Source organism: Phalangium opilio, unplaced genomic scaffold (assembly GCF_054372755.1).
Source record: "Phalangium opilio isolate 3A_F unplaced genomic scaffold, DU_Popi_V2 ptg000362l_1, whole genome shotgun sequence".
Lineage (NCBI taxonomy): Eukaryota > Metazoa > Arthropoda > Arachnida > Opiliones > Phalangiidae > Phalangium > Phalangium opilio.
In genome coordinates, this window is record NW_028324231.1 from 516546 (window position 1) to 540503 (window position 23958).

A 23958-nucleotide genomic window follows, 5' to 3' on the forward strand; every position below is an offset into this window, starting at 1 on the left:
TTACGGAGAGGTCTCCATTTAGCGGTCTGGAGAGAGAGAGATCTACCCGAGGCCGACTAGTAGCTACTACGCATCAGCGGTGCGCAAGTACGTCATCACTGACGTTAGAGAGAGAAAAAACAAAGCTTCAAATTTCTAAGCCTAACGACTCGCGCCGTCGCGACTCACGCGAGAGTAAATTTTAGCAGCCAACGGTCCGGAGAAAAAAATCGCGCATGCGCCTGAAAAAAAAAAAGCCTCGGTTAGGTCTCAGAGCTCTAACCCGGAATCTGCGAGAATTCTCTCTCTACAACGTGCGTAGACCACTCCTTTACAACATTCCTCCTCCCTGCTACCGCTAGGGATTGTTTGTTCCCCCTAAAAGATAAAGTACGCGTGTTCCAAACGCCCCCTAGCAGCAGCTACTTTCCCTAACAGGAAGTTATAAGAAAATTGGGCAAAATTTAAGAAGAGCCCCTGTTCTTCCAAACTTAACAAATCATATACCAAAAGAAAGCTTACGCCTTCCTCTATTCATTGCACAATGACAGTAATTAACATTAAAAAACTAATTATATATATAAAGCGCTTGGTTCATAAAAGTCTTAATATTTGATTACTTTTCTTATGTTAAAATTATTAATTACTTACCTATAAGCACTCTGTTTATTTAATTCTTAATATTTTTTTTCCCTCAAGTAAAAATCATTAGTTAATTACCTACAAACACTTTGTTCATTTAATTCTTAATATTTGTTTACTATTCTCATGTTTCAAATCTTTAATTAACTATCCATATGCATTTTGTTCATTTAATTCTTAGTATTTGTTTACTATTCTCATGTCAAAATCAAAACCATTCCGTCCGTACCACAAAAGCCTAAAAGGCTTGCTTGTACGATACTAGTCCAAATAAATAAATAAATAAATAAATTTTAAACTAGCAGTGACAAAGGCTTTGCCGGGACTCGCTGTGATGATACACGCACGTCCGTTACAAAAAAAAGAATATAAATATAGCTTCAAACATTCGAAGTTTCAGTGATCAAAGAATCGCATTTTTAAAAATACAAACCGCACCTAACCAAACCAAACCAAACCTAACCTAAAATTTATGATTTAAGGTGATGTTTTACTAATTTTAACAAAATTCATTCCGCGTAAATTATTTTATTTTTACATAATTTACACGTTAGGTTAGGTTTGGTTTGGTTAAGTGCGGTTTGTATTTTTAAAAATGCGATTCTTTGATCACCGGTGAAACTACCGATGTTTGAAGCTATATTTATATTTAGCTTATACAATGCCTACGAGAAAGGCTTTTTTGTAACGAACGCCATGTGCCGCTGCGTGCATCATCATCACAGCGAGTCCCGGCAAAGCCTTTGGCTCCGATATATATATATAATTAGTTTTTTAATGTTAATTATTGTTTGCGCTCATTATAATTGTGTGCAATGAATAGAGGAAGGCGTAAGCTTTCTTTTGGTATATGATTTATTAAGTTTGGAAGAGCAGGGGCTATTCTTAAATTTAGCCGAAAAGTGGTCCAAATGTCACGTGTCCTATGATGTCAAAATTAAAATCCGGCCTAAATTAGAAGCCACCTTCTTTTAAATCCGCAAAACCAATTTATTTTGCCTAGAGATGGCGCTATATCTACATCCGTTTTCAGGGTTCGTACAAAATTTATGGAAATTCCCTGACTTTTCCAGGTTTTCCCTGACTAAATTCCACAAATTTCCCTGACAATTTGCAATAACGTACATGGCGAACATGTATGAAAACCAATCTAAATTCACTAGAGTCATTTTTGCACGATTTATTGTTATAAAAATAAGCCAATTAAATCCTTTAAATTTAACTTAAGTAAAGTAATTATAACTGGAGCGAGCCCGCGAATTTGGGGAGCCCTCTGGTCAAATCTCAGACAACACATTTTCTGGTCACCCTTATACTGTTATCCAGACTTTAAATTTCCCTTCAATATATTTTTCCCTGACATTTCCCTGACCTTTTAGGCCCATTTTCAATTTCCCTGACTTTTCTCTGACCTTTAAAGGCCGGTTCAGACGACACTATTTTTCTCGCTACGCTCGCTGTGCTGAGCTCAGATTTTCTGGCTTCACCAGCCTTTAGAAAATTCACTGTTCACATGGACAAAATTTCCTCACCGAGGTCAACAGCATGTCAACAGTGAGAAAATTTTGTCCGTGTGAACAGTGAATTTTCTAAAGGCTGGTGAAGCCAGAAAATCTGATGAGCTCAGCACAGCGAGCGTAGCGAGAAAAATAGTGTCGTCTGAACCGGCCTTTAGGCCCATTTTCAATTTCCCCGACCTTTTAGACCCATTTTCAATTTCCCCGACCTTTTAGACCCATTTTCAATTTCCCCGACCTTTTAGACCCATTTTCAATTTCCCTGACTTTTCCAGGTCGTGTACGAACCCTGGTTTTGGTCCAATAAATTGGGGGAATGAAGAGGGGAATCAAGGGATAATTCGGAACATGTAGTTGGCGGTATTAATACAAGGGAAACACAGTTAGTGAACAATCCCTAGCGTTGAGGGTGCTGAAAAAGAATCAAGACTTCATTTATACCAATTTTTGCGTATGACTTTGATAGTACTTGATCAATCAGAAGCAATTAAAAAATGGTAGCTTAACCAAATCCATTTCATTAACATCCGTTAATTAATTTAAACCTTACCTTTCGGGAGCTTTATTTTCCTTCTCGTTATCTTGACTAGACGACGACTTCTTTATAGGACTAACCGAACTTGAATCAGAGCTTCGATAATTACTTTTCGTAGCTTTTTTCGCAGCTACGATTTTTGATTTTGATTCAGTTCCTAAATCGCGTGAACTAATACAATCCGATGAAATAACCACAACGTCACTTTGATCATTCTTTTGTTTGAGAACATTTTTGCTCTGACGGCCTTTCATCTTGGGAGCGGGGTTCGGAGCCGAGGCTTCATTTAACAAAGGAGGCTTGGTCACTTTAGAGTGAGTAGATTGAGATTTCTTAGGAGCGTAAACAACATTTTTTTGGGGCATTTTAGTCAGTGTTGGGGATGCTATAACGTTAACATTTTGCAAATCTAACGAAGGAATACACGAGGTCACTTTGAACCAATCGTGAACGCGGATTTTCTTCCAATGGCAGTTATGATGTAACGTTACTAAAGCTTGCCGGTAATACAATTTCGCTCGTATTCGCGGTAACAGTTCCTCGTTGTCTTCAAGTTTACTCATAGTTGATTTCGTAACTTCGTCAGCCGTACCAAATTGCTCCATCGAAGCGTAACACTCGATTAACGTATCCTGAACGTTGAGATCCAACACGACTAAACTCGTAATCGAATTAACTTTCGAGTTAACAATATCATCCGAAACGAATTCAAATCTATTCGCGAGTTTCTCCAGTGTCTCTTTGATAAAGGCGCGATTTTTAATATTTATTTTTTCCAGATGCGTCTTAACAACTTGTAACAAGGACAAAGCTTCGCTGGGTTGATTTTCCATAATGAGGGTTTTAGCGTTAATCGTTAATGCTTCCAAGTAATTGGCTTCCAATTGAAGGTATTTACAGTTGTTACAAAGGCATAGTTGCGGATGGTGAAACGATACGGGTAATTTCATCTTTCTCAACTTCATTTTGTGCCAATCACTTAGAAATATGTCTTCGTCGTATTCTAATAGGTCATCGTCAACGGGTCCGTTGATTTGGCTCAGAGTAAATTTGGAGTCTTGAAAGACCATTTGCGGTCTCATCAAGGCACTGTTAAGAGGTTCTAAGCGATCGCGAGTGAACATGTAGAAAAGTCCTTCAGTTTTAACATCGCAGTCGATTTTTTGATCGCATAAAAGGTCAAGAAAGGCCAGTTGTAATAGCGCCTTCGCTCCCCTTCACAAAATAAAATGTAAGAGATAAATTAAGTCATGTTTTCTTAAATAAAACATTCCAAGTACCGCCGCTACTTCGTGTAATGATATTTACTAACGGTTCGAATTACATTTGAAAATCAAATTTCCCTGATATTTTCAATTTTATTACAGTCGTGGGCGTTAAGTTCGAGAATTTTGTTAGTAAAAAGGCAAGGCGTTACGCGACTTTATCCTTAAAATCTGAACCTAATTCGAATTTTAAAATCATTCAGAAGTGGTATTACCTGAATGTTTCACCATGGATAAAGAATGCGCGTGAGGTTGAAATTTGTTTTCACTCTAGGCAACTCCCTATCTCGGGCGACAGCTTATTCTGTATATACTCTGTTACAACATCGGTTGTCAGCACGCGCAAAGCTAGGACTCTATGTAACCTAGCTTTGAGCGTGCTGACAACCGATGTTGTAACAGAGTATATACAGGTTAGGCTGTCGTTCGAGATAGGGAGTTGCCCATCCTATAGCGTCAAAACAAATTTCCGCACGCGCATCCTGTATCCATGGTTTCACTATGCAGACTGGTCTTATCATAGACATTAGAACAGTATTAAGAACCTAGACAAACTATTGCGACGGGGGTCTCGCGATATTCTGTTAGGAAAATTTCAATCCCACCCCTTCGCGTATGTGATAGGGTTTTTGATACGTGGCGCCCCTATCGGCGAGCGAAGGAGCTATTCAATTTGAACAAAAATAAATATCGTAAAGTTTCATCTTGCAAATGTTTTAATTCTCTGTTAATAAACATCTCTTTATTCTACAAACGCTTTTCCTTCCATTAATTAATACGGAAATTAATAAAAATTCATTAAATATAAAACATCCCCGGCGGGATTCGAACCCGCGTTGTCTCCCTCCCAAGTACTGACCGCGCTCGAAGCTGCTTAACTTCGAGTTTTAACATAGGGTTTGTAATATTTTAGTTTACCTCGCCGCATGTAGATGGCGCTACAAGCAACTCACCCTATCACACACGCGAAGGGGCGCTTCCATTGAACCCGTATCAAACTCAAAGCTGAAAGTTCAACTGTTCCTCTTGTATCTCTATGGGTCTTATAATTTGCAGAAACATAGATAAAAAGTGACTTGATTTTCTACTTTACCCTCCCTTTAATTATAACTCCTTAGTGAAAGCTATTTCTTAAGCAGACGGACGCGTCTTATTTTAAAAGTGGGATATAAACAAAAAATACTTACATCATAATCCTCATACTTATTTTAGCTTGAACGAGAGCTTGGGACAGACACGTTCTCGCTTCTCTGGACACACCCAAATCGACGTAGTTAACACCAGACTCCAACCCCAAAGTAACATACAAGTTATTCATGTATTGTTTGTAACTCAGGTTATCTGGAAATACGCGTTAGAACATTAATACGCGTGTCGCCGCATTCTAAATACATCGTTTACACGCAAGGAGAATTCTTACCATTTGCACAAGAAGACCAGACAACTTGGAACCGCGTAAAATAGCGGACGATTTTACACTCTTAGTCGCTTGGTCTCCTTGTGTTAATGGTACGAATCCTCCATGCCTGTAAACTATGTATAATAAAATAAATGATCTCTTACAACAAAATAATTAGCATTTTATTAGTCTTAAAAACAAGGACTAGTGCGCCATCCGCCATTGGCTTAGTGGCGTCTGCTAAATCGAACCACTTACGTCTACGGGATATGAGGTTCTATTTAGCAGACGCCACTAAGCCAATTTCGGCGCAGTAGTCCACTTTTGCTTGAAAATTTTAAATCAAAATCCATGGTATGAAATGATCTAAAATTTGCAAGTAGTTAATTATGCTTCTGAATTAATTTTAGTTAACTATAAATTAAAAATGGAAAGATGTGTGGCGCCATTACGTTTTTTTTTTTTTTTGGGCGATCTGGCTATTTATTCGTCAACGTCATTTTGAAGTTATCGAGATTTATGTATTGGTCTATTTAGAAATGTAAACATTACACGCTCCATAGTGTAACATTTGAGATGATTTTTGAGAGTATTTTTTAAGGTATAATGTTATGTTCCAAATCAAAACTTTTAAGTGAGATAGAGCCGATAAGCATAAACACTGCCCAATTAATAATACAATATGGTTTTAAGAGTTGCCCATTTCCGCTTTATTAAAAGGAATGAGAAGCTTCGTTTGAAAAAACCTCTGATTTATATAACAAAAGATAGAATTTCATTCTGTCAATTCAAAAATATCAAGCTTTTTATTAATTCTCCGATTTCTGGTTATTTGGCAAATGGCAATATGCATTTGGAAATGCTTCGTATGAAATTATTCGAAATCCGCTTTTTACGAAAGGCTAAAACGTTTCCCCGTAGGCTGACGTCACGGATATATTTTTCACGCGAGATGATGCCACTCTCTCCGCTATCAGACCTAGAGTTTAAGACTGGCGAGAAGCTCGAGACGCCTATATGATTCCCGCGCTTTTTCCCCCCCTCACGTCATAGTGAGGTCATGAAACGGGCGAACAAGCTCGACAAGACTAAATTATTGATAAATCGAAACTGAGTTTTCGTGTTTTTTCAATGGATTTTAAAAATAGAAACTTTGGTTCAAGAAACTTGATATTTTCGCATTCCCTTTAATGGCAAATACCACAATCGGTAAGGTGAAACCATTCTTAAAGGGAAAATGTGATCATTTTTGGCAAGTGTCATAGTTTACGTTATTACGCGAGCTATGGTATAATAGCGGACAAAATAACTTATTGAAAAGAAAAAATACAACTCACAATAGTCATCTACATTCCTCGCGAAGAGATTGGGGTCAGTCTTGATAGTCTTAATCCATTCCGTAGCCTTTAACAAGAGAGCCAATGGTGAAAGGGAGAGGTAAGCTCGATCGCCAACGTGTTTGTCACTGGGAGCTACCGTGGCCAAGGCCGAAGCCTTCTTGTAATTGGACAGCAACAAAAAGGCTTTGCATTTGATAATGATCCAAGTTGCGGTGCTGGCGTCTCTATCCGACAAAACGAATATTTTGGATAAAACGACCTTCAGCACCTTGATGCCCTCTTCCAGCTACATAAAAAAAGACATATTCCCTTAAGATTTATCGAGAATTAAGGGATGACATCATAAGTGTGACTATTTCGTCCAGACGAAATGACAGTAGAGGAGCTACGGAATTAGTAGAGATCAGTACATTTAGTTCTATTTAGTCCGCGTTACTAAGCCTTTGACAGCAGCGCCTCACCAGGCGTCGCTTTACCCTGAATCTATGACGTTTAACCTACGTCACTTCATGACAAGCTCCCTCCAGTTTGTAATTGTAACCAATGACAAACTTATGGAACATACATTATGAACTTACGGGATACATATATTCATTGTTGTTAATTTAGATTTGACGATTTGTTTACCTGCGAATTGGCGTAATGCGCTTCGGCTTTCAAAATCATTAAGAAATATACCACAAATTCGGTATCGTGTATTTCAGAAGCCTTTGCGATGCGAGATTCAACTTCGGGACAAATCGATAAGGCGGCAGACGCCATTCCATTGGCAATCATAATTTCCATGAGTTTCAATACCGCTTCGACCCAGTAAATCTCCCGACCCAAAATATCGCTTAATCGAAGCAAGATACCCAGAGCTTCAACGGCTTCTCTTACCTATTTCGTAATTAAGATAATTAAGTAACGTAAACCATTTTTTAATCGATATAGATTGCTAAAATAACATCGAACTAAAAAATTTGTAAGGAAAAGGGGCATTTCAAAGAAAACGGACAAATGGGCCACTAAGCCACTGCTACACCACATGAGATAGCTATCATTTTTCAAAGAGCTTATTGCTGTATTTGGTTAAAAGTTCCTAAATAAGAGCTGGGCTTAAAGTAAAGCTCGGGTCACGTGGATCCCCTACAAGGTGACTTTCCTTACAGGGTTCATACAACTTTTGGGAAACAAATTTCCCTGAGATTTCCAGCTTTTTCCCCATATACTTCCCTGAGATTTCCAGGTTTTTCCCCATATATGGAGTGTCCTACGGAGCAAATGTTAACGAAGGAGTGGGGGGGGGGGGCAAATAGGACTGTAACATACTCAAAGGACATCCCCGTATCTCTAATAGAACCAGAGTTACGAGCCTCCAAAGTTTAGTGTAATGTTAATCCTATGGAGGGTGGAATGTTCATGAACAGTTTGCTTAATTACTCGGCCCCTGTTTGACACAGCAAATTTCCCTGATTTCCCCGAAATTTACTATAAATTCGAAATTTCCCTAAGGTTTTTGTCAACTATTTCTTTCCCTGATTTTCCCGGTTTGTATGAACCCTGTTTAAGGTTCCCAAATAAAAGCTAGGCTTAAAGTAAAGCTCGGGTCACGTGGATCCCCTACAAGGTGACTTTCCTTACAAACTTCAGTTTTTTTTTCTTGGCGAAAGCAGGAGGCATTTATGGGCGGGATTTATAAGGGCACTTCTAAACCCCACCCACTATCCTTCGCCAAAATAAACCCGGAGTTCAGGAGGAAAATCAACTCCACTGGACTCGCGTGTTGCTTTAACAAGTCAACTTTTTAAACTTGGTTATTCAAAGTTTAAGTAATTTTATCAAAATGGTTGCTAGGACATTTTATTCTCTGATTACAACACAATTAAGGACTTTAATTACCATAGTTGATGCAGCGAAGATATCAGCGGCGGTAAAAGCCATATCCATCAAGACGTTCTGGTGATGGGGATCTAAATCATAATGCCAAGTAACGGTTTCTTCTTGAAAAAGAACGCTTGACAGAATGGAGCAGAATTTAACAAGCGGCTTGAGAGTGTCAATTTCGGTAACTAGATTAAAGTGCTCGTAGGCAGATTCGATATCGCAGCGATCAGGCGGTTCCACGTCACTTTTTGGTTTAGCGTTATTTTTTTCGTGATTTTTCACCTCTTCCTCGTAGATTTCGCTCTTGAGTTTATCAGATCGGAATTTCCATAAACTGTAATAAGCCATCGCTGTTCGAATTCTCATGTCATCGTTTTCAATTTTTTTAAGAAATCCAATTGATTCTTTGCAAATTTCTTCGTAGTCCCTGAAAATAGTTTTTAATTTGTAAAGAAGTACGTCTTTTGATGGATAAGAATAGCCAGATTGAATTTATCGATACAACCCCTCACCATAGTCAAACAGGACGTAGCATACCGCATTACCAGAAGTATATAATACTTCTCTTAGAGACAAGTGTACTGCACATTTGAAGCGAATTTGGGGCTCTGGTCAAATCTCAGACAACACATTTTCTGGTCACCCTTATAGGCCTAACCTTATCCGGACTTAATCTCTCTCCAATATATTTTTCCCTGAACTTTTAGGTCCATTTTCAATTTCCCTGAGTTTTCGAGGTTTTCCAGGATTTCCATGTCATTACTCTATTATGCCTAGCGTTTAACTATTTGGCAAATACGCGCTTGTGGATTTTTGTCCCACGTCAAGACAATCAAGGTTTGTGGTTTGATTGCCAAACAATTAATAGAATTCACCCTAGCATGGTGCGAAGCCCATCTGAAGTTTCATGAGCGGGAAAGCAAAAGTGTGCCTGGGAAGAATGACACTACAAAACTTAAGTATTAAGAGGATGAAGAGTGTCATCCTTCTTCTATTATCCCCTTCTGATCGTACAAAACAGTGGTTATCCAAGCTCATTACAGGGTTTTTCTCAGATTTTCCCTGACCTTTTTCTCAGATTTTCCCTGACCTTTTTCTCAGATTTTCCCTGACCTTTTTCTCAGATTTTCCCTGACCTTTTTCTCAGATTTTCCGAAAGAGTAAATGTTTACGGCACGTTTTAAGTGCTCATAATGAAATAAACTCGATCTACATTAAGTTTTCCAATGTATTTTTCGCACCAAAATGAATAAGAAATATTTCAACTATAAATAACAGTCTAAGAGATTTTTTAAAGGCATTAATTACTTGACATAAAAACAATTCTAGACAGCAGCATTTTTAAGGATTGCTCTAGAGTTCACTCTGTGTTAAGAAAAGAGGATGAGGAGGCGAAACTTTCATGACTCTTTCAATGCAGACTTATCCCCCGAAATTTTATCCACTAAAATCAAATTCCCCGACTTTTCCTTGACCTTTTCGGCCCATCGTAAACTCACCAAGTTTCAGGCTTTCCTTTGGAATTTGAAGAAACGCACAGAAACCATTGGGCCAGAGCTTTTTCTTTACAAGGAGCCTCGAGTAGAGAAATTATTTTAACAGCAGCGTAATTTGAAAAGCATGGGTAAGAATCGCCCCTGAAAAGTAAAATCATTAAAATAAGCATTACTGATGTCTTGATTTAGCCAAGTTTGAACTTGATCAAAAACATCACGCAACTTCCGTCCTGACAGACTGATAATCAATAGGACTTTCTTCTCTCCAGAATTATAGGATTTTATAGGAAAATATGGAACTAAAAATTCTTATATATAATATTATTTTGGCTTAAATTACGTAGAAAAGTATATATATTGATAATAATATCAAATTGGATTTTACTTTGAAAAGAGTAACCTAAATATAATACTGAGCAAGCGAAGAGAGTCCCGCTATTTCGATGTCTAATGAAATAAGAGCTAAATATGATAAATGTTACGCTAAACTATACGAAAACTTTGACTAACTCAAAATTCCACGATTCATTATCGGACCTTTCGCGAAATTATAGGATTTTTTTAGGAATTATGGGAGTGCTGGGCTCCCTGCTCAAATTTACTTAGGAAGCTGAACTTGGTAGTTTTACAGGGACGTAAATGTGCATATGAAGAAATGTTTTGCAATGAGCTGGCATACTGAAAAATCACAGCCAGAAATGTAAACCCTTTCTGGCAGAATAGCATTTCTCTGATACGAGGGAGAATGATAAAAATATTTGCGTGACGTAGCTTAAGAACGGCCCCTTCCTGTTTGTAGGCATTTAAAGCTTGAATTTCCGTTCAACTTACAATTTTGTGGGGTAGAAAAACATCTCGTGATACAAAAGTTGAACCATTGTAGTCTTCGTTGCTTTTAAATCCCGGCACAATTCCAAATGATCTCCAATATTTCTGAAAAGATGTGCTTATAATTCAATAAACTCGACCTACATTACGTTTTCCAATGTATTTGTTGCACCAAGATGAATAAGACAGATTTTAACTATAAATAACAGTCCAAGAGATTTACTTGACATAAAAACAATTCTAGACAGCAGCATTTTTAAGGATTGCTCTAGAGTTCACTCTGCAGTGTTAAGAAGAGAGGATGAGGAGAAACTTTCATTACTCTTTCAATAAGGACTTATCCGGCCCAGACATTTTACCCACTAAAATCAAATTCCCCGACTTCGCTGAAATTTTTAAAATTCCCTGACTTTTCCGACCCATTTTTGAATTCCCTGACTTTTCCAGGTTTTCCCTGACCCGTGGCAACCCTGCTTTTAACCTACTCTATTTCTAAATTCCCTGACATTTTTGGCCTATTTTAAAATTTCCCGAGTTAACTGAACCCAGACCTTAATTGGGTAATCTTATTAAATTCCCTGACTTTTCAGGCCTTTTCTGGACCCACGACAATTGTGGAAAAAAGTGAACTGCAACTAAGAATAAAAGGTAAACATACCTGTAAAGAAGGTGTTCATTTTGAGCGATAACCTTATCCTTAACAATGGACTTTTTGATTCTGAGCCACGCGTCAAACACTTCCTTAGGAAATTGCAAACCAAAAATAAAGGCGCATCTAGCGCAAGCGTCCATCGCGTCGCTGTAACGCTTCTCACTCAAGTAGCACGATTGCAGTAGAAACACTGCTTTAAACTACATAAACGATATACTTTGTCAAAAATTGCATTTCATGGGTGATAAGAAAATTGCATTTCATGGGTGATAAGAAAATTGCATTTCATGGGTGATATAAAAATTATAGGATTTTATGGGTGATATAAAAATTATAGGATTTTATGGGTGATATAAAAATTATAGGATTTTATGGAACATATTAAATGGAGTTATTTGTGTAACCAGGACACCTACATAAATTTAGGATTTTTTTAAAACAATTTTATAGGTCAACGAGTTCAAAAATATAGGATTTTAAAGGAATAAAACAGGGCCGTAAGAATTGCGTAGGATACAGGAATCCTGCAAAAGTGATGAGAGAAAATTGAAACAAACCTTGTCGATTAGCAACGATTTTGCGGAATAAATATCAGCAATTTGATAAATTGCATTGCAGAAAGCTTTGCAATACTCAACGGTATGCGGGTTTCTTCGTTGGTTGTGAAGTTTGCAGATGACATTGTAAAAATATGTTGCTGCAAAAATAAAAAGTGATTTTCACAAGGTTTACCTAGGGCGTAAAGCAACATTTGACAGGGCTAACCATTAGAGATTAATTTCTGGTCATGCTTCACGAGAGCGATAAATCCATAGTTCAGTACTTCCAAAATTTGTTCGAAATCTTTAGATGGTATTTCTAAACATAAATGATCGATAATTAGTTTAACAATAATAAATATTATCAGAAGGGGATAATAGAGGAAGTGTGACACTCTGTATCCTCTTAATATTTTCGTTACGTAACGTCATTCTTCCCAGGCGAGGTAGCCCTATTTGTTTGCTCTCCCGCTCATCAAACTTCAGATGGGCAGCATCGCACCGTACGGCGAGTTCTATAACCGTTTGGCACTAAATCCCCAGCAATCATCCCACAAACTGCATCTTGACGTGGGACAAAAATCCACAAGCGCATGCGTCTTGCCAAATAGTTAAACGCTAATAAATAGGGTAATGGTGAGGGAATTATTAATCGCGTAGGTGATTCGGTTTTGTAACCTTGCTCCAAATGTAAAATGATGTTGGGAAGAATGACGTTACACACTTCTCTCGAAGAAAAGTATTATATACTTCCGATTTTATTTACACCAAATTAAAAGCATAGCAAGGATTTTCAACATACCCTACTTTAATGTAGCCGTAATGTTATTTTAAATATGGAGTTTATTATTTAAGGCCTTCAGCAGCGCCATCTAACAGACGGCAGATTAAGATCATAGACGCATTTTAACGGGGAATTTTTTTAATTTAAGGCCGAACTAGGGATGTAAGATTCATTTTAAATTTTGAATTAACAACAAAACGGTAATTGAACATAGGGTCAGTATGCATAACTTTGGACACTTTTTGCGTAACCTTGAATAACTTCCGTTGCTTATATGTTCGACTCAAAATTAAAAAAACAATGGAGAGAAGCATTCTTAAGACACATTCTCACAAGTTTTCAACTTTTTAAATGGAATACATTTTTCACAAAGTAGAGTTCCCCAAAGGCCGAATTCGTGCTCAACTTTGGACACTTCTATGTAACTTTGGACGCCCCTTCCTAACTTTGGACACCCCTTCCTAACTTTGGACAGCGAAAAAAGCAGGGGCGTCGGAAGCCGGGGGCAGGGTGGGCTCAAGCCCCCTCGATTTTTGAACCTGGGGGGCTGAGCCCCCTCAGAATTTTGTCCAAAAAATAAGTATAAATAATATAAATGTTAATAATACCAGTAAAAATAAATAGATTTTAAAATATTATATTATTCAGCTGTGATTAGGTGATCCCCGTGGCTCAAAAACAAAAAAAGGCATAAGTTTCCACCGCTCTCGACAAGTGCTAGTACCCGAGTGAAAAATATTTTTGTCGCTCAACAAACCCCCTTTTCCTAAATAGGCCCGATACACAATGCGAATAGAGTAGATTTTACTTGCTTTTCTCAAAATCTCACTAGGGGCTATTCACAAATCTTCTATGGCAAAAATCGTCCAATTTTGATACTTCTCTCAATTTAAGCAAAGAGAAACTTTGTAAATAGGGACCGGCTCTGAATTTGGAGAAACTAGTTCCGGTTGTTCACGTGACCGTGTCGTCTACTTAAAAATTACCTTTTGTACGTCAACGGTCAACCCAGAGATCAACCCTTTGCCACCATTAAAAATTAGCAGCCGACATATTTTAACCAATAACATTGTACAAAATGTCAAAGAACAAAATCTGTTCTTGAGTGGTTAACGAAACGAACTGATTTAACAAATATTTCAAGTAATAAAGACAACCAAAGTATTGAATTATTATTATTGGGTGAGAGGGGGGCTCACGTCCTTGCTGAGCGTAATAAGGTTCCTAGCCCTAGACCTGCAGGGGCCATTGACAAACTGTTTCGTCTGTCTCTGGCCCTCACCCTCCATATTATGCCAGAGCTTATTTTGAAAGACAGTCAACCTGTCATGCAGACTCCGTCTAGCGTATGGGGACGACCGGTGCCGGTCCCAAGAACTTGGCCTTCGCCCCCTTTTATCAAACCTATCAGCTTGCTCATTGCCATGATGTCCGCTATGCTTCGGCACCCAATACAACTGGACCATGTTGCGGGACGCCAGTCGCGCAAGCAGATCAAGGCAACTGCGCATCAGTTGAGAAGTTAGCTGACACTGGTTCAGCGCTTTCAAGGCGGCCTGACTGTCAGAGTAAATTCTCACAGTCCCCCCCCCCCCCCTGAAAGAAAGGCTGCATATAGTGCTTGCTCAAAGTGAATTTTCATTTATTCGATATTAACTGCAAATATTTTTACGTTGAAACGGATTATAATTACCGTGCGTAATACTTGACTATGCTTATAAGTTTCTCTTTTTTAAAATGAGTAGTGGGTCAATAAGTGAAACATAAAACCAGTAGAATTTACCCAGCTTACATCAAAACAAAATTCATAATTGCATTTTGTTTGAATGTGTACGTGAATAAGGACATCCCTGATTTCATGTCCACCTTTGTTTGAAACTTTCCCATTATTCAAGGATTTTTCTCAAACACACATAAGGCCAGCTAAAATTCTCAGCCCCCCCCCCCCAGGTTCAAAAACGTTCCGACGCCCCTGGAAAAAAGGGTGACTTGGGGACGCATTAGGCGAATCACAATTTCAAAAGTAAAAATATAGGCTTAGCCTAGGCCGACCTAGACGTATGCCTAAAATATATAAAAAATCAGAAATTTCTTTAAAACAAACTTTATTAAATATGGGGCTACTTATGTAGGTTTTTAGGTATATAGGGCCTAGCCTTTAATTTTGGCGCGCTGTTTGCCGCGTAACAATTTTAACAAACTGAGGACGTGTCCCTTATTGTTTTAAACTCTAAAAAAGGCTAATATCGCGAGTTAATTAGTGTTAACAAACGGAGAAATCGGCCAGCATGAAAGTGTCCAAAGTTAGAAATTTGCCCAGGTGTTTTTAAAGCTGAATATTTCGTCGAATTTCCCGCGTAAGACAGTGTTTAAAATACGAAGCCAAAAAGTTGCTCTTTCGAATGGTTTCTAGTTTGTTCAGGTATGATTTCTCTAATTTTCGTCAAACCTTATTTCCCGGGACCAAAGGGTTGACCCCCATCAAATTTGGCCGTAATTTAAATGGACGAGTTTGGGGAGTGGGCTAATTTGGCTCGTAACGTAGTCGGATGTTATTCTACGACTTTGAAGTATTTTTTTCTAAATTCCTCACATTCTAAGCTTTAAAATAAGCTATTTCATTATCAATTTGACGCATCCACTAATTAAATGTGATTTTTATAATAAAAGTGTCTAAAGTTGCAGCTGTCCAAAGTTAGGCACACTGACCCTATATCAACGCAGTTTTAAACCCAGGCCTAGAAATTGCGCCCTAAACAAACTTTAATCTAAGAGCGTTAAACAGAGATGGACAACTGGAATGATAAGCTAAAACACCCGTTCTTCTAATGGCATCGCCTGTCGTCGCCCCTAGCGGCCGGGAGAGTCCCGAAACCTTTCGACTCGTAGATCATGTTGTTATGGCTATGGTTTGAGTCGTAAAAGTTCCAATTTTGGTCGCAGCGTGGCGCTAGAGAGACGCTGCCCTAAAAGAACCACGAGTCGTATCTCCATTCCAGTCCATCTGAGTTAAATGGTCTTAGCTACCTTTTTTTTTCTGCTGAAATAAGCAAAATTTCTTATGGGACATGTCCAATGACCGCCCGTTTGACTGGAAAATTTATAGGACATTGTCCAATGGAGTGCCCAAAAATTGTGTCACGTCTTCATAGTCAAGCTATGAAAACTTTGTATGGTCAACCGTCCAGTGACCCCCTTAGTTTTTAAAAAATTCATGGGACATTTTAAACTTTATTGGATAGTGTCCTGTGCTTATTTCCGGCCCTGGTCAGGATGGAATTTTTTGCCCCATGGTCTAATTTCAGGCGTTTTTGGCGCCATTAATAAATGACGCAACTCTCGTCTACCTGTCGTACATTCTTTTCAGTCTCATTTAAGTGCAGAGTACATTGAAAATCGCTCACGATAAAATTTCCCCCAAGCTCGTTTGGGGACAACCAATTAAAGGGTGTTGTCAAGAAGTATATTTTGAAGTAGTAGTGTTACTATAATTTTCTGGAGTCGTGACTGGGCAATGTCACGTGACTTTCTGTCGTTTGCTTAAACGTAGTAAGCATGGAACGACCAAATTCACGCATGCCCAGTAAAGCTAAATTTGATATAGACCTCGCACCTACATAGCACCAGGGATTCGTGTAATTTTAGAAGCAGGAATAGATGACAGGGTATATTGGGCGCGGGTCAAAGTTCCTTACCCCCTTCCCCTGGACGAAGAAGGGACGGGGTAAAGAGGAATTACGTATTTTCAACGTCTCCGTCAGCAACGTCATCAAAACGTTGTTTAAGTTAGCCAATAACATAACTTGAAATTTTCGTTACGTGTTGAGGGGAGGGGCTCTATACTGGGCTATAGAGAGCTTTCATTTGGAGGTGGAGCTGAGTCTCGTGACATAATTTACGCTGCCATATTGGTGGGTTTAAAGCAGGAATGAAGCCGAGACCACCCAATTTGGCTACCAAAACAGCGGTAAGACTTGGGAGGGTGTGACGTACTACTATCCCATCTGAAAGCTCTTTATTAGTCGGACTGAAGCAAAGACTAACCATTCTCTATTCCTGCTTCTAAAATCACATGGTACATCCTTTCAAAACAACTCTTAACAGATTCTTATGGATAAATACCAGGATTTTCGAAGGCCGTTGAAAGCAAAACGCAATATTTGCCGAACAACGTTGACATCTCATCACGAAAGTCATTTTTTTTCGGATCTCGCTGCGGCATCAAGTCTAGCGCTAAAAACGCAAACCGCACCATATGATTGAAATTCCTTAGCTTCCCGTTCGCCATCAAATCTTCGGAGTAAAAGACTCCATCGGCAACGCAATGCAGCAATGACCGAATAAGACTGGGGTCTAACTGTAACGTCTCGCCTGATACTTCCCCAAATACTTTGACGTAATACAATTCTTCCAAAAATTCGAATGAAACGTTGCCAATTCGAACGCTGTAACTCGCCAACAAAAGTTCCATTAAAAAGTTCCATATTTCTCGAGTGTTTTTCGAAATACCGCAACTAGAACAATCATTCCTAAACGTCAGATTATCAAAGGTGATCAATTTCTTTAGGTTCGAGTCAAAAACGGTCTTTAGATCAATCAGTCTATCGAAATTTGCGAAAGATTCTATTAAGGCGATTAGCAACCAGGCTAATTTCTCTGTTCGTCCGCATTTGGAGTTGCAGTTACATAAATGAGTTTCTTTCACGGCGTCAATCATTTCTTTAACGAAAGGCGCATTTTGATCGCGTGGAAATGTCTCATTAACTAGTTTTAAAAGTGTCTTGGTTCTGGCAAGAACTAACGGCTCTATTTTATCGCTACACAATAAAGTCATTTTAAACGTCAAACACAAGGCGGTGAAAGTTTTCTTCGGATGAATGTGCTGGTTACATTGAACGGCATTCCATAATGCCACAGAAATACTTTCGACAATTGCGTAAAATTGCGTTTCAACGTCCGTTTTAGGTTTTTCCGCGAATTTCCACCATTTTGAATAGACTATCATTTTGTAGAAATCTTCGGCAATGGTTACGACTTTGATATAGTCCTAAATAAAAGAAATGACAAGGCTTTATTAGAGAGGTGTTGCGCGGTTTAAAGCAAGTAGTCCCCTTGCCCTTGCGAAACCGTATCGTTACCGTTTTAAGTTCTTAAATCATCCGAAAGAGGGCGCCCATTACCTAAGTCCGAAAGCAATTATAGGTATATCGTTTAAGGAACGTTACGTTACGTTAACGATACGGTTTCACAAAGCTTAATGGACTACTTGCTTAAGAGTAATAATAACTTGATTGACATTCATTAATATGCAAACTAAGTAACAGTCCCACTTATCACTAACAGCGTAAGTTTATAAGATGACACTACTTATGCTTCTTAACTCTAGAGAGTTACAGCTCTAGCTAGTTCGAGAAAGACAAGCGGTAATTGACTACACTCTGTGGTTAATTTTGCAGTCCATCTTCTCCTATTTAGTCTCTACTAAGCCTTTGAAAGCGCCTCACTAAACGTCGCTTTACGAGAAGCTATGACGTTTTACCCATGAACGCTGGATCTCTAAAGGGACTGGTAAACGGAATACATTTTTCTCTATAGCACGTTTGCTTTGTAAAAAAAAAATAAATAAAAAAAAACGGGTACGGCCAAGGTCGTTTAAATTTCTTTTCAATAGGTTTATGAAGAACCACAAAAGACCGAATGGCCTTGAGTGTTCCCAAATTCACAACCCCCATCCCTTCCCCCGACGCTATGCTAGAGAGGACTCGGTTTGTACAGTGGAAGGCGGGCGTTTTCCGGTCCCTTTAGAGATCCAGCGTTCATGTTTTACCTCAGTGGTGTACGAGAACTCGTTAAGTTAGAGTATCGAGCCGAGTACTCTATTCCATAACAACATATTATTGAGATACTCGAGAAATATTCGAGTAGTTTTACAGTTCTTGAATACTCGACAAATGCTCGAATCCAATTGGGGGTTATAACTTTAGCAGACGATGAGCTCATGGGCATTTATTTTGAAACGAAGCTGTTTAATGTTTAACCATAGAGACTATAAACCCCAAGGAGTGGCAGGTCCCCCGCTCTACAAGCGCAAATAATGATGTTGCTCCTAAATTGGTACATGAGAGCTTCCGGCCCGTTTAATTTTGCTTAGCCTTGTACCAGGAAAAACCGGAATAAGGGGCAACAAGTTGAGGCATTCCTTCCACTCCTTGGGGTTAGTCTCTATGGTTTAACCATGGATAAAGAATGCGCGTGCGGAAACTATCTCGAACGACAGCCTACTATACCTATTTGAAACCAAGGCCTAGAGGTCCGTGCACTCGAGGTAAAAAAACTCGCGGATATTTTAAATCATGAAGATCCTGAAGTTTTTCGTCTCTTGTCTGCACGCTCAAAGCTAGGTTACATAGAGTCCTAGGTTTGCGCGTGCTGACAACCGATGCTGTAACAGAGTATATACAGAATAAGCTGTCGTTCGAGATAGGGAGTTGCCAATCCTGTCGCGTATTCCTCACGCATTCTTTATCCATGGTTTAACAATCTTTTAACTAGTTAGATATTAGATAATTGTACATCTTCGTTTGTTTTCAAGAATTTTACTAGATTAATACTGGACTAGTAAATATTTGAGACTCGATAATTACTCGAAAGAACCAAAATTTGAACTAAATCTAAATAATTGATTAGTTTTGATACTCGGACTCGGCTCGAAACCGATAAAATGGGACTCGCACACCACTCTTTTACCTACGTCGCTTCATGTCAAGCTCCAGCTTGTGACCAGTGACAAACAAAGATGAAACGTATCTTATGAACTTTCGCTAACAAAGATGATATATTCTATAAACGGTATGAAAACAGTTTCAGAATCAAGACAGCCAATATTATTTTGTAGGTATCGTGGGATTTTGAAATATTAGAGGAGTGAAGTTGACACAAACAGACACTCTAATTCCCTATCGCTACTTAATCACTTGGGCAATGAATGCTTCAAAAGATGGATTAATTAATTCGTAAAAGCTTCTTTTGAGCGCTAGATGGCGCAGAAACGGTCTTTAAAACCGTGTCAAAAATTATTTTTTCACTTTACATTTTGCTAGATCAAAGATAGTATGGATGGTAATAGAAATTACTATAGATTTTGCTATACTAGTTATTAACTAACGCCATCTAGACTCACTTTTGAGAACTGAAGATGGCGGCTAGAACACTAAAAATTCTACCCCAATATTTTTTTTCGTGTACTTCCTTGAGATTTCCCAGTTTTTGTTCTTTATATATTTCCTTGAGATTCCCAGATTCTTCCCATACATGGAGCAATAAAAACTAGAGAAGTTTTTATATGGTTGAAGCAACCCCTTAAAAGCAAACTTACTCAAACTTCACAAAATTCCCTCGAATCGAGTACTCGAACTTAATGAGTACTCGCACACCACTGATGTAATATTTTTATTATTTAATTTCAACATATTTACCACTGAGAGTAGCTTGCTGATGAAAAGAAACAAATATTTCATGGCTTTACGAAAATCAGCGTAACTAATTCCGATTCTTTGAAGGTTTTCGCAAGATAACAAAACGATATCACAGAGAAATAAAAGTTGGTGTTGGCTGTTCAAAAATTTAGTCGCTCTATGGTGACAGGCTTTCAAAATGAGAACGCATAGTTCTTTTTCAATCTTGTTTCGTTGACCCTAAAAATATATAAACACATATTTTAAAACAATTTTTCAATTAAATAATACAATAATGAAGGTCTAAAAAAACCTGGGTTTTGTTATTAAATAAAAAAAACCCAGCCCACCGGTTTTTATTGGGTTTTTAATCTTTAGCAGTTGCATACTGCATGGTAAAAATTGTCATTCAAAAGTAACTGCTTAGTAAAAGTCTTAAAATGTTTCATCAAGAAGTGATATCTAGTTTATTAGGGGGAAGGAATAATCTGCCCAAGTTTTCGCGCGCCATAGTCCCTGCAGTCCCCCTTTCAAAATACAAGGGGGGGGGGTGAAGTGAAAGGAGGCCCCGGGCTATTTCGCAGCCTCTCCTCAGTCGGAAAATATGACTGTAATTTTCGTCACTCGCGTCGTCGCGCTGACGTGAGTTTTCAAGAACCGATGAGATGCTGGTTGTTGTAATTTAGAGGCGGCGGGGATTAAGTCCGGACAGGCTACGTTTGTTTGGACTGGAGATAAAGCTGGAAATGTGGCGAATATATACCTTCTCCCTAATAAACTAGATATCACTTCTTGGTTTCATAAAAGATAATAAATATTATTAAATAATAGTTTTGAAGTACAGATATCTAACAAATATCTTAAACTATCTTTAAAATTGAATTATTCTAGCATTCAAATTCATCAAAATTGAAGATCTTAGCGATCGGTTTTATTAAGAGGGTTTTTTGCCTTTTTTTTTTGGTGGATTTTTATGGTGGGTAAAATCCAATAAAACCTTTGGGTTTTTTTTTTCTTTTTTGCTGGGTCCTTTTTTAATTCGAACCCCGAAATAATATGCAGTATCTCCCAAAAAGGCACGTCGCAATGTTAATATTTTGGATTTAAATAACTTCAATTAGGCCTAAACATTTTACTTCCAGCGGAATTACTCAGAGCATGCCAAGGGCTCCCGATGAAATAGGGAAAAAAAATTGAGGAGCGGTCGTACCAGCATTAATTTCCAAATTTATAACTTCATTTGCATATTCTCTCACTTACCATATTTGGTAATGAGAGGCAAACTATTTTTGATTCTAGTTTCATTTTCTTCAAACAACGCAATCAAAATACAATAAAACAAAATGTATAATTTTCTAAGCTATCCTTAAAAACAGTAACTTTTCAATTTCATTACCTTCCGAAACCATCGTAAAAACTATTTACACAAATTGGCCAAACAATTAGTAACCCATTTTCAAGTTGCTTAATCTCTATTGAGCATGTGCCATAATGAACGCAAAACGACCCCTCAATCATTAAACTACGGAAACTGTAAGGGATCAGAGACAGTTTTGCACCTTTCTTTTAATCTGCATACATACATTTAAAAGACAGACGCTTTGTTTTGGTCACTCAATTTCTGTAATAGCTCGGACAACTCCTTGAGCTTGTATGTAAATAAATAACTTAGTAATAGAGTGCTGTCAGTTGTGACGTCAGATCAAAGGTTAAACGTCACGAGTCTGCCTTTAGCAATGGGCGGCCATGACAGTTACCGTTTTTTCTTTACAGGGAAAACAGCATGGGTGACGTCACACCGGCGCTTCTGACAGCACTCTATAGTAGAATTCAGGGTTGCCACAATTTGAAATAATTTTCTGACTCAAATTCATAGTTGACTTTTAAGGATTTTCACTATTTCCTGAGATTTTCCCTAATTTTTGGCTCATTAACCAAGAGGTTGTCAATGTTCAGATTATTTTGTTAAGAATAATATTTATTATAGACAAGTCAACTCTTCAGGAAATGTCTTAATACATTTTAATACGTCCTAGTCGTGCAATGCCAGCAAAGTGTTAAGGTATATGCAAAGATACGCCAGGCTTTAAGGTTTGGATGCTAGTAGAGTTAATAGAATAAGTCTACGAAAATGGGGCGATATCCTCGTAAGTTCCTATAGTTAATTAATGAAGGCCAACCAAAACGCATGCTTAAATTTTAAAGGTTCATTATTGATAGTTCATTGAAATATCTAAGTGTCCACATGGAGAAATTCTCTATGGTGTCCATTTGTAAATCATGCAATTTCAGCCCCTGATAAATAGACGACTATTTCATTTAAGGATTGGATGTTCCCAAGAACCTGGCATACAGCCTTTAATTAAACTTATTTTACTAAAATTTTCCAACAAAATTGATTGCTAATAGGACCGCGGCAATAACTAACCAGGTAATATAAACTGTGCCATACTTTACTGCCATTTATGATTTGCCATACTAATATGCCAAGGCCTAATATTGTTTTACTACTTACAACTAATGCCGCTTCCACATCTTCAAAGAGGCCTTCTTTGATTAGTTTAGGAATGGTATCCATTATTTACAACGTGGTTCGGGAAGTGCTGCGATTATAGCAACCATCTACATCAAATTCAGCAACTGAAATGGCGTTTTTATTTTTCTTCTAGATCAAGATTCTGGAGGGTTTTTTTTTCAAAAATTTCAAAACTCGATATTGCAGAATGCAGACACCCAGCTGCGCCTGCGTGCGCCTGGCGAGTGCGACAGTCAAGGTTTCAAGGTTTCTTTATTGCCGTATAAGAAAAAAATACACCCTTTAATATCAGGGCGGCTCCCTCAAAAGGGGAGCGCAGCAATCAAAAATAAAAAATAAAATAAAAAAAATTTGTTCTTCCTCGCCTTCTATTTCTCTCTCTCTCTCTCTTTTTAGCCATATCGTAGTATACGATAGGCTCTTAGTTTGACCCGAGTCGTCGTAGTAGTAGTGGCCGGGGTTGTCGCTTCGTTATCGTCAGATTTTAGCTTAAAAGAACTTTATATTACCACAACCATAGCCCACTTGATCACGCACGCTGTCTGCACGCGCTCTAGAAGCCCGTCCAAACGATTTTTTTTACATGTTAACTCGCGTATGCGGCGCCTCACATAGGTTCGGTCTAAAATTCAAACCCGTCTGGTTTTAACATGGGTCTCTATGGGAGGGGACCAGTTTTATCAACGTTTTTGACAATATTAGTGCATCTACTGGTTCAAATCTCTTGAATTTTTAATGAGACGTGTATTGAAAGGTTTGATATTATCCTGTAAAATTTAAAGTCTTCAGCTATAATAGTTTTTTTTATAAAAAATAAAAACCATCACATAGTAGAGAAATTGAAGGGGCAAAATGCTCTACTATGTGATGATTTTTATTTTTATAAAAAAAAACTATTATAGCTGGAGACTTTAAATTTTACAGGATAATATCAAACCTTTCAATACACGTCTCATTAAAAATTCGAGAGATTTGAACCAGTAGATGCACTAATATTGTCAAAAACGTTGAAAAAACTGGTCCCCTCCCATAGACGCCCATGTTAAAACCAGACGGGTTTGAATTTTAGACCGAACCTATGTTATTCTCATTTTTAGGGTCGATTGAGCGGGCTTCTATAGCGCGT

General features: G+C 38.2%; 1 protein-coding gene across 1 annotated transcript in view; it reads right to left on the reverse strand.

Annotated features, from left to right (window-relative positions):
• LOC149597321 (uncharacterized) overlaps positions 1-23310 on the reverse strand; it is a 48110-nt gene extending 24800 nt beyond the window's left edge. Inside the window, exons 1-13 of the mRNA XM_089861047.1 lie at positions 22812-23310; positions 20318-20536; positions 16965-17889; positions 12285-12377; positions 12077-12216; positions 11526-11719; positions 10871-10972; positions 10043-10180; positions 8559-8970; positions 7305-7556; positions 6675-6963; positions 5126-5279; positions 2689-3888 (exon numbers count right to left, since the gene is read on the reverse strand). Coding sequence (XP_089717173.1) covers positions 2689-3888; positions 5126-5279; positions 6675-6963; positions 7305-7556; positions 8559-8970; positions 10043-10180; positions 10871-10972; positions 11526-11719; positions 12077-12216; positions 12285-12377; positions 16965-17889; positions 20318-20536; positions 22812-22874 — 4181 coding nt within the window. The 5' untranslated portion in view covers positions 22875-23310. The remainder of the gene's footprint in view (positions 1-2688; positions 3889-5125; positions 5280-6674; positions 6964-7304; positions 7557-8558; positions 8971-10042; positions 10181-10870; positions 10973-11525; positions 11720-12076; positions 12217-12284; positions 12378-16964; positions 17890-20317; positions 20537-22811) is intronic.
• Between the last annotated feature and the right edge of the window lie 648 nt (positions 23311-23958).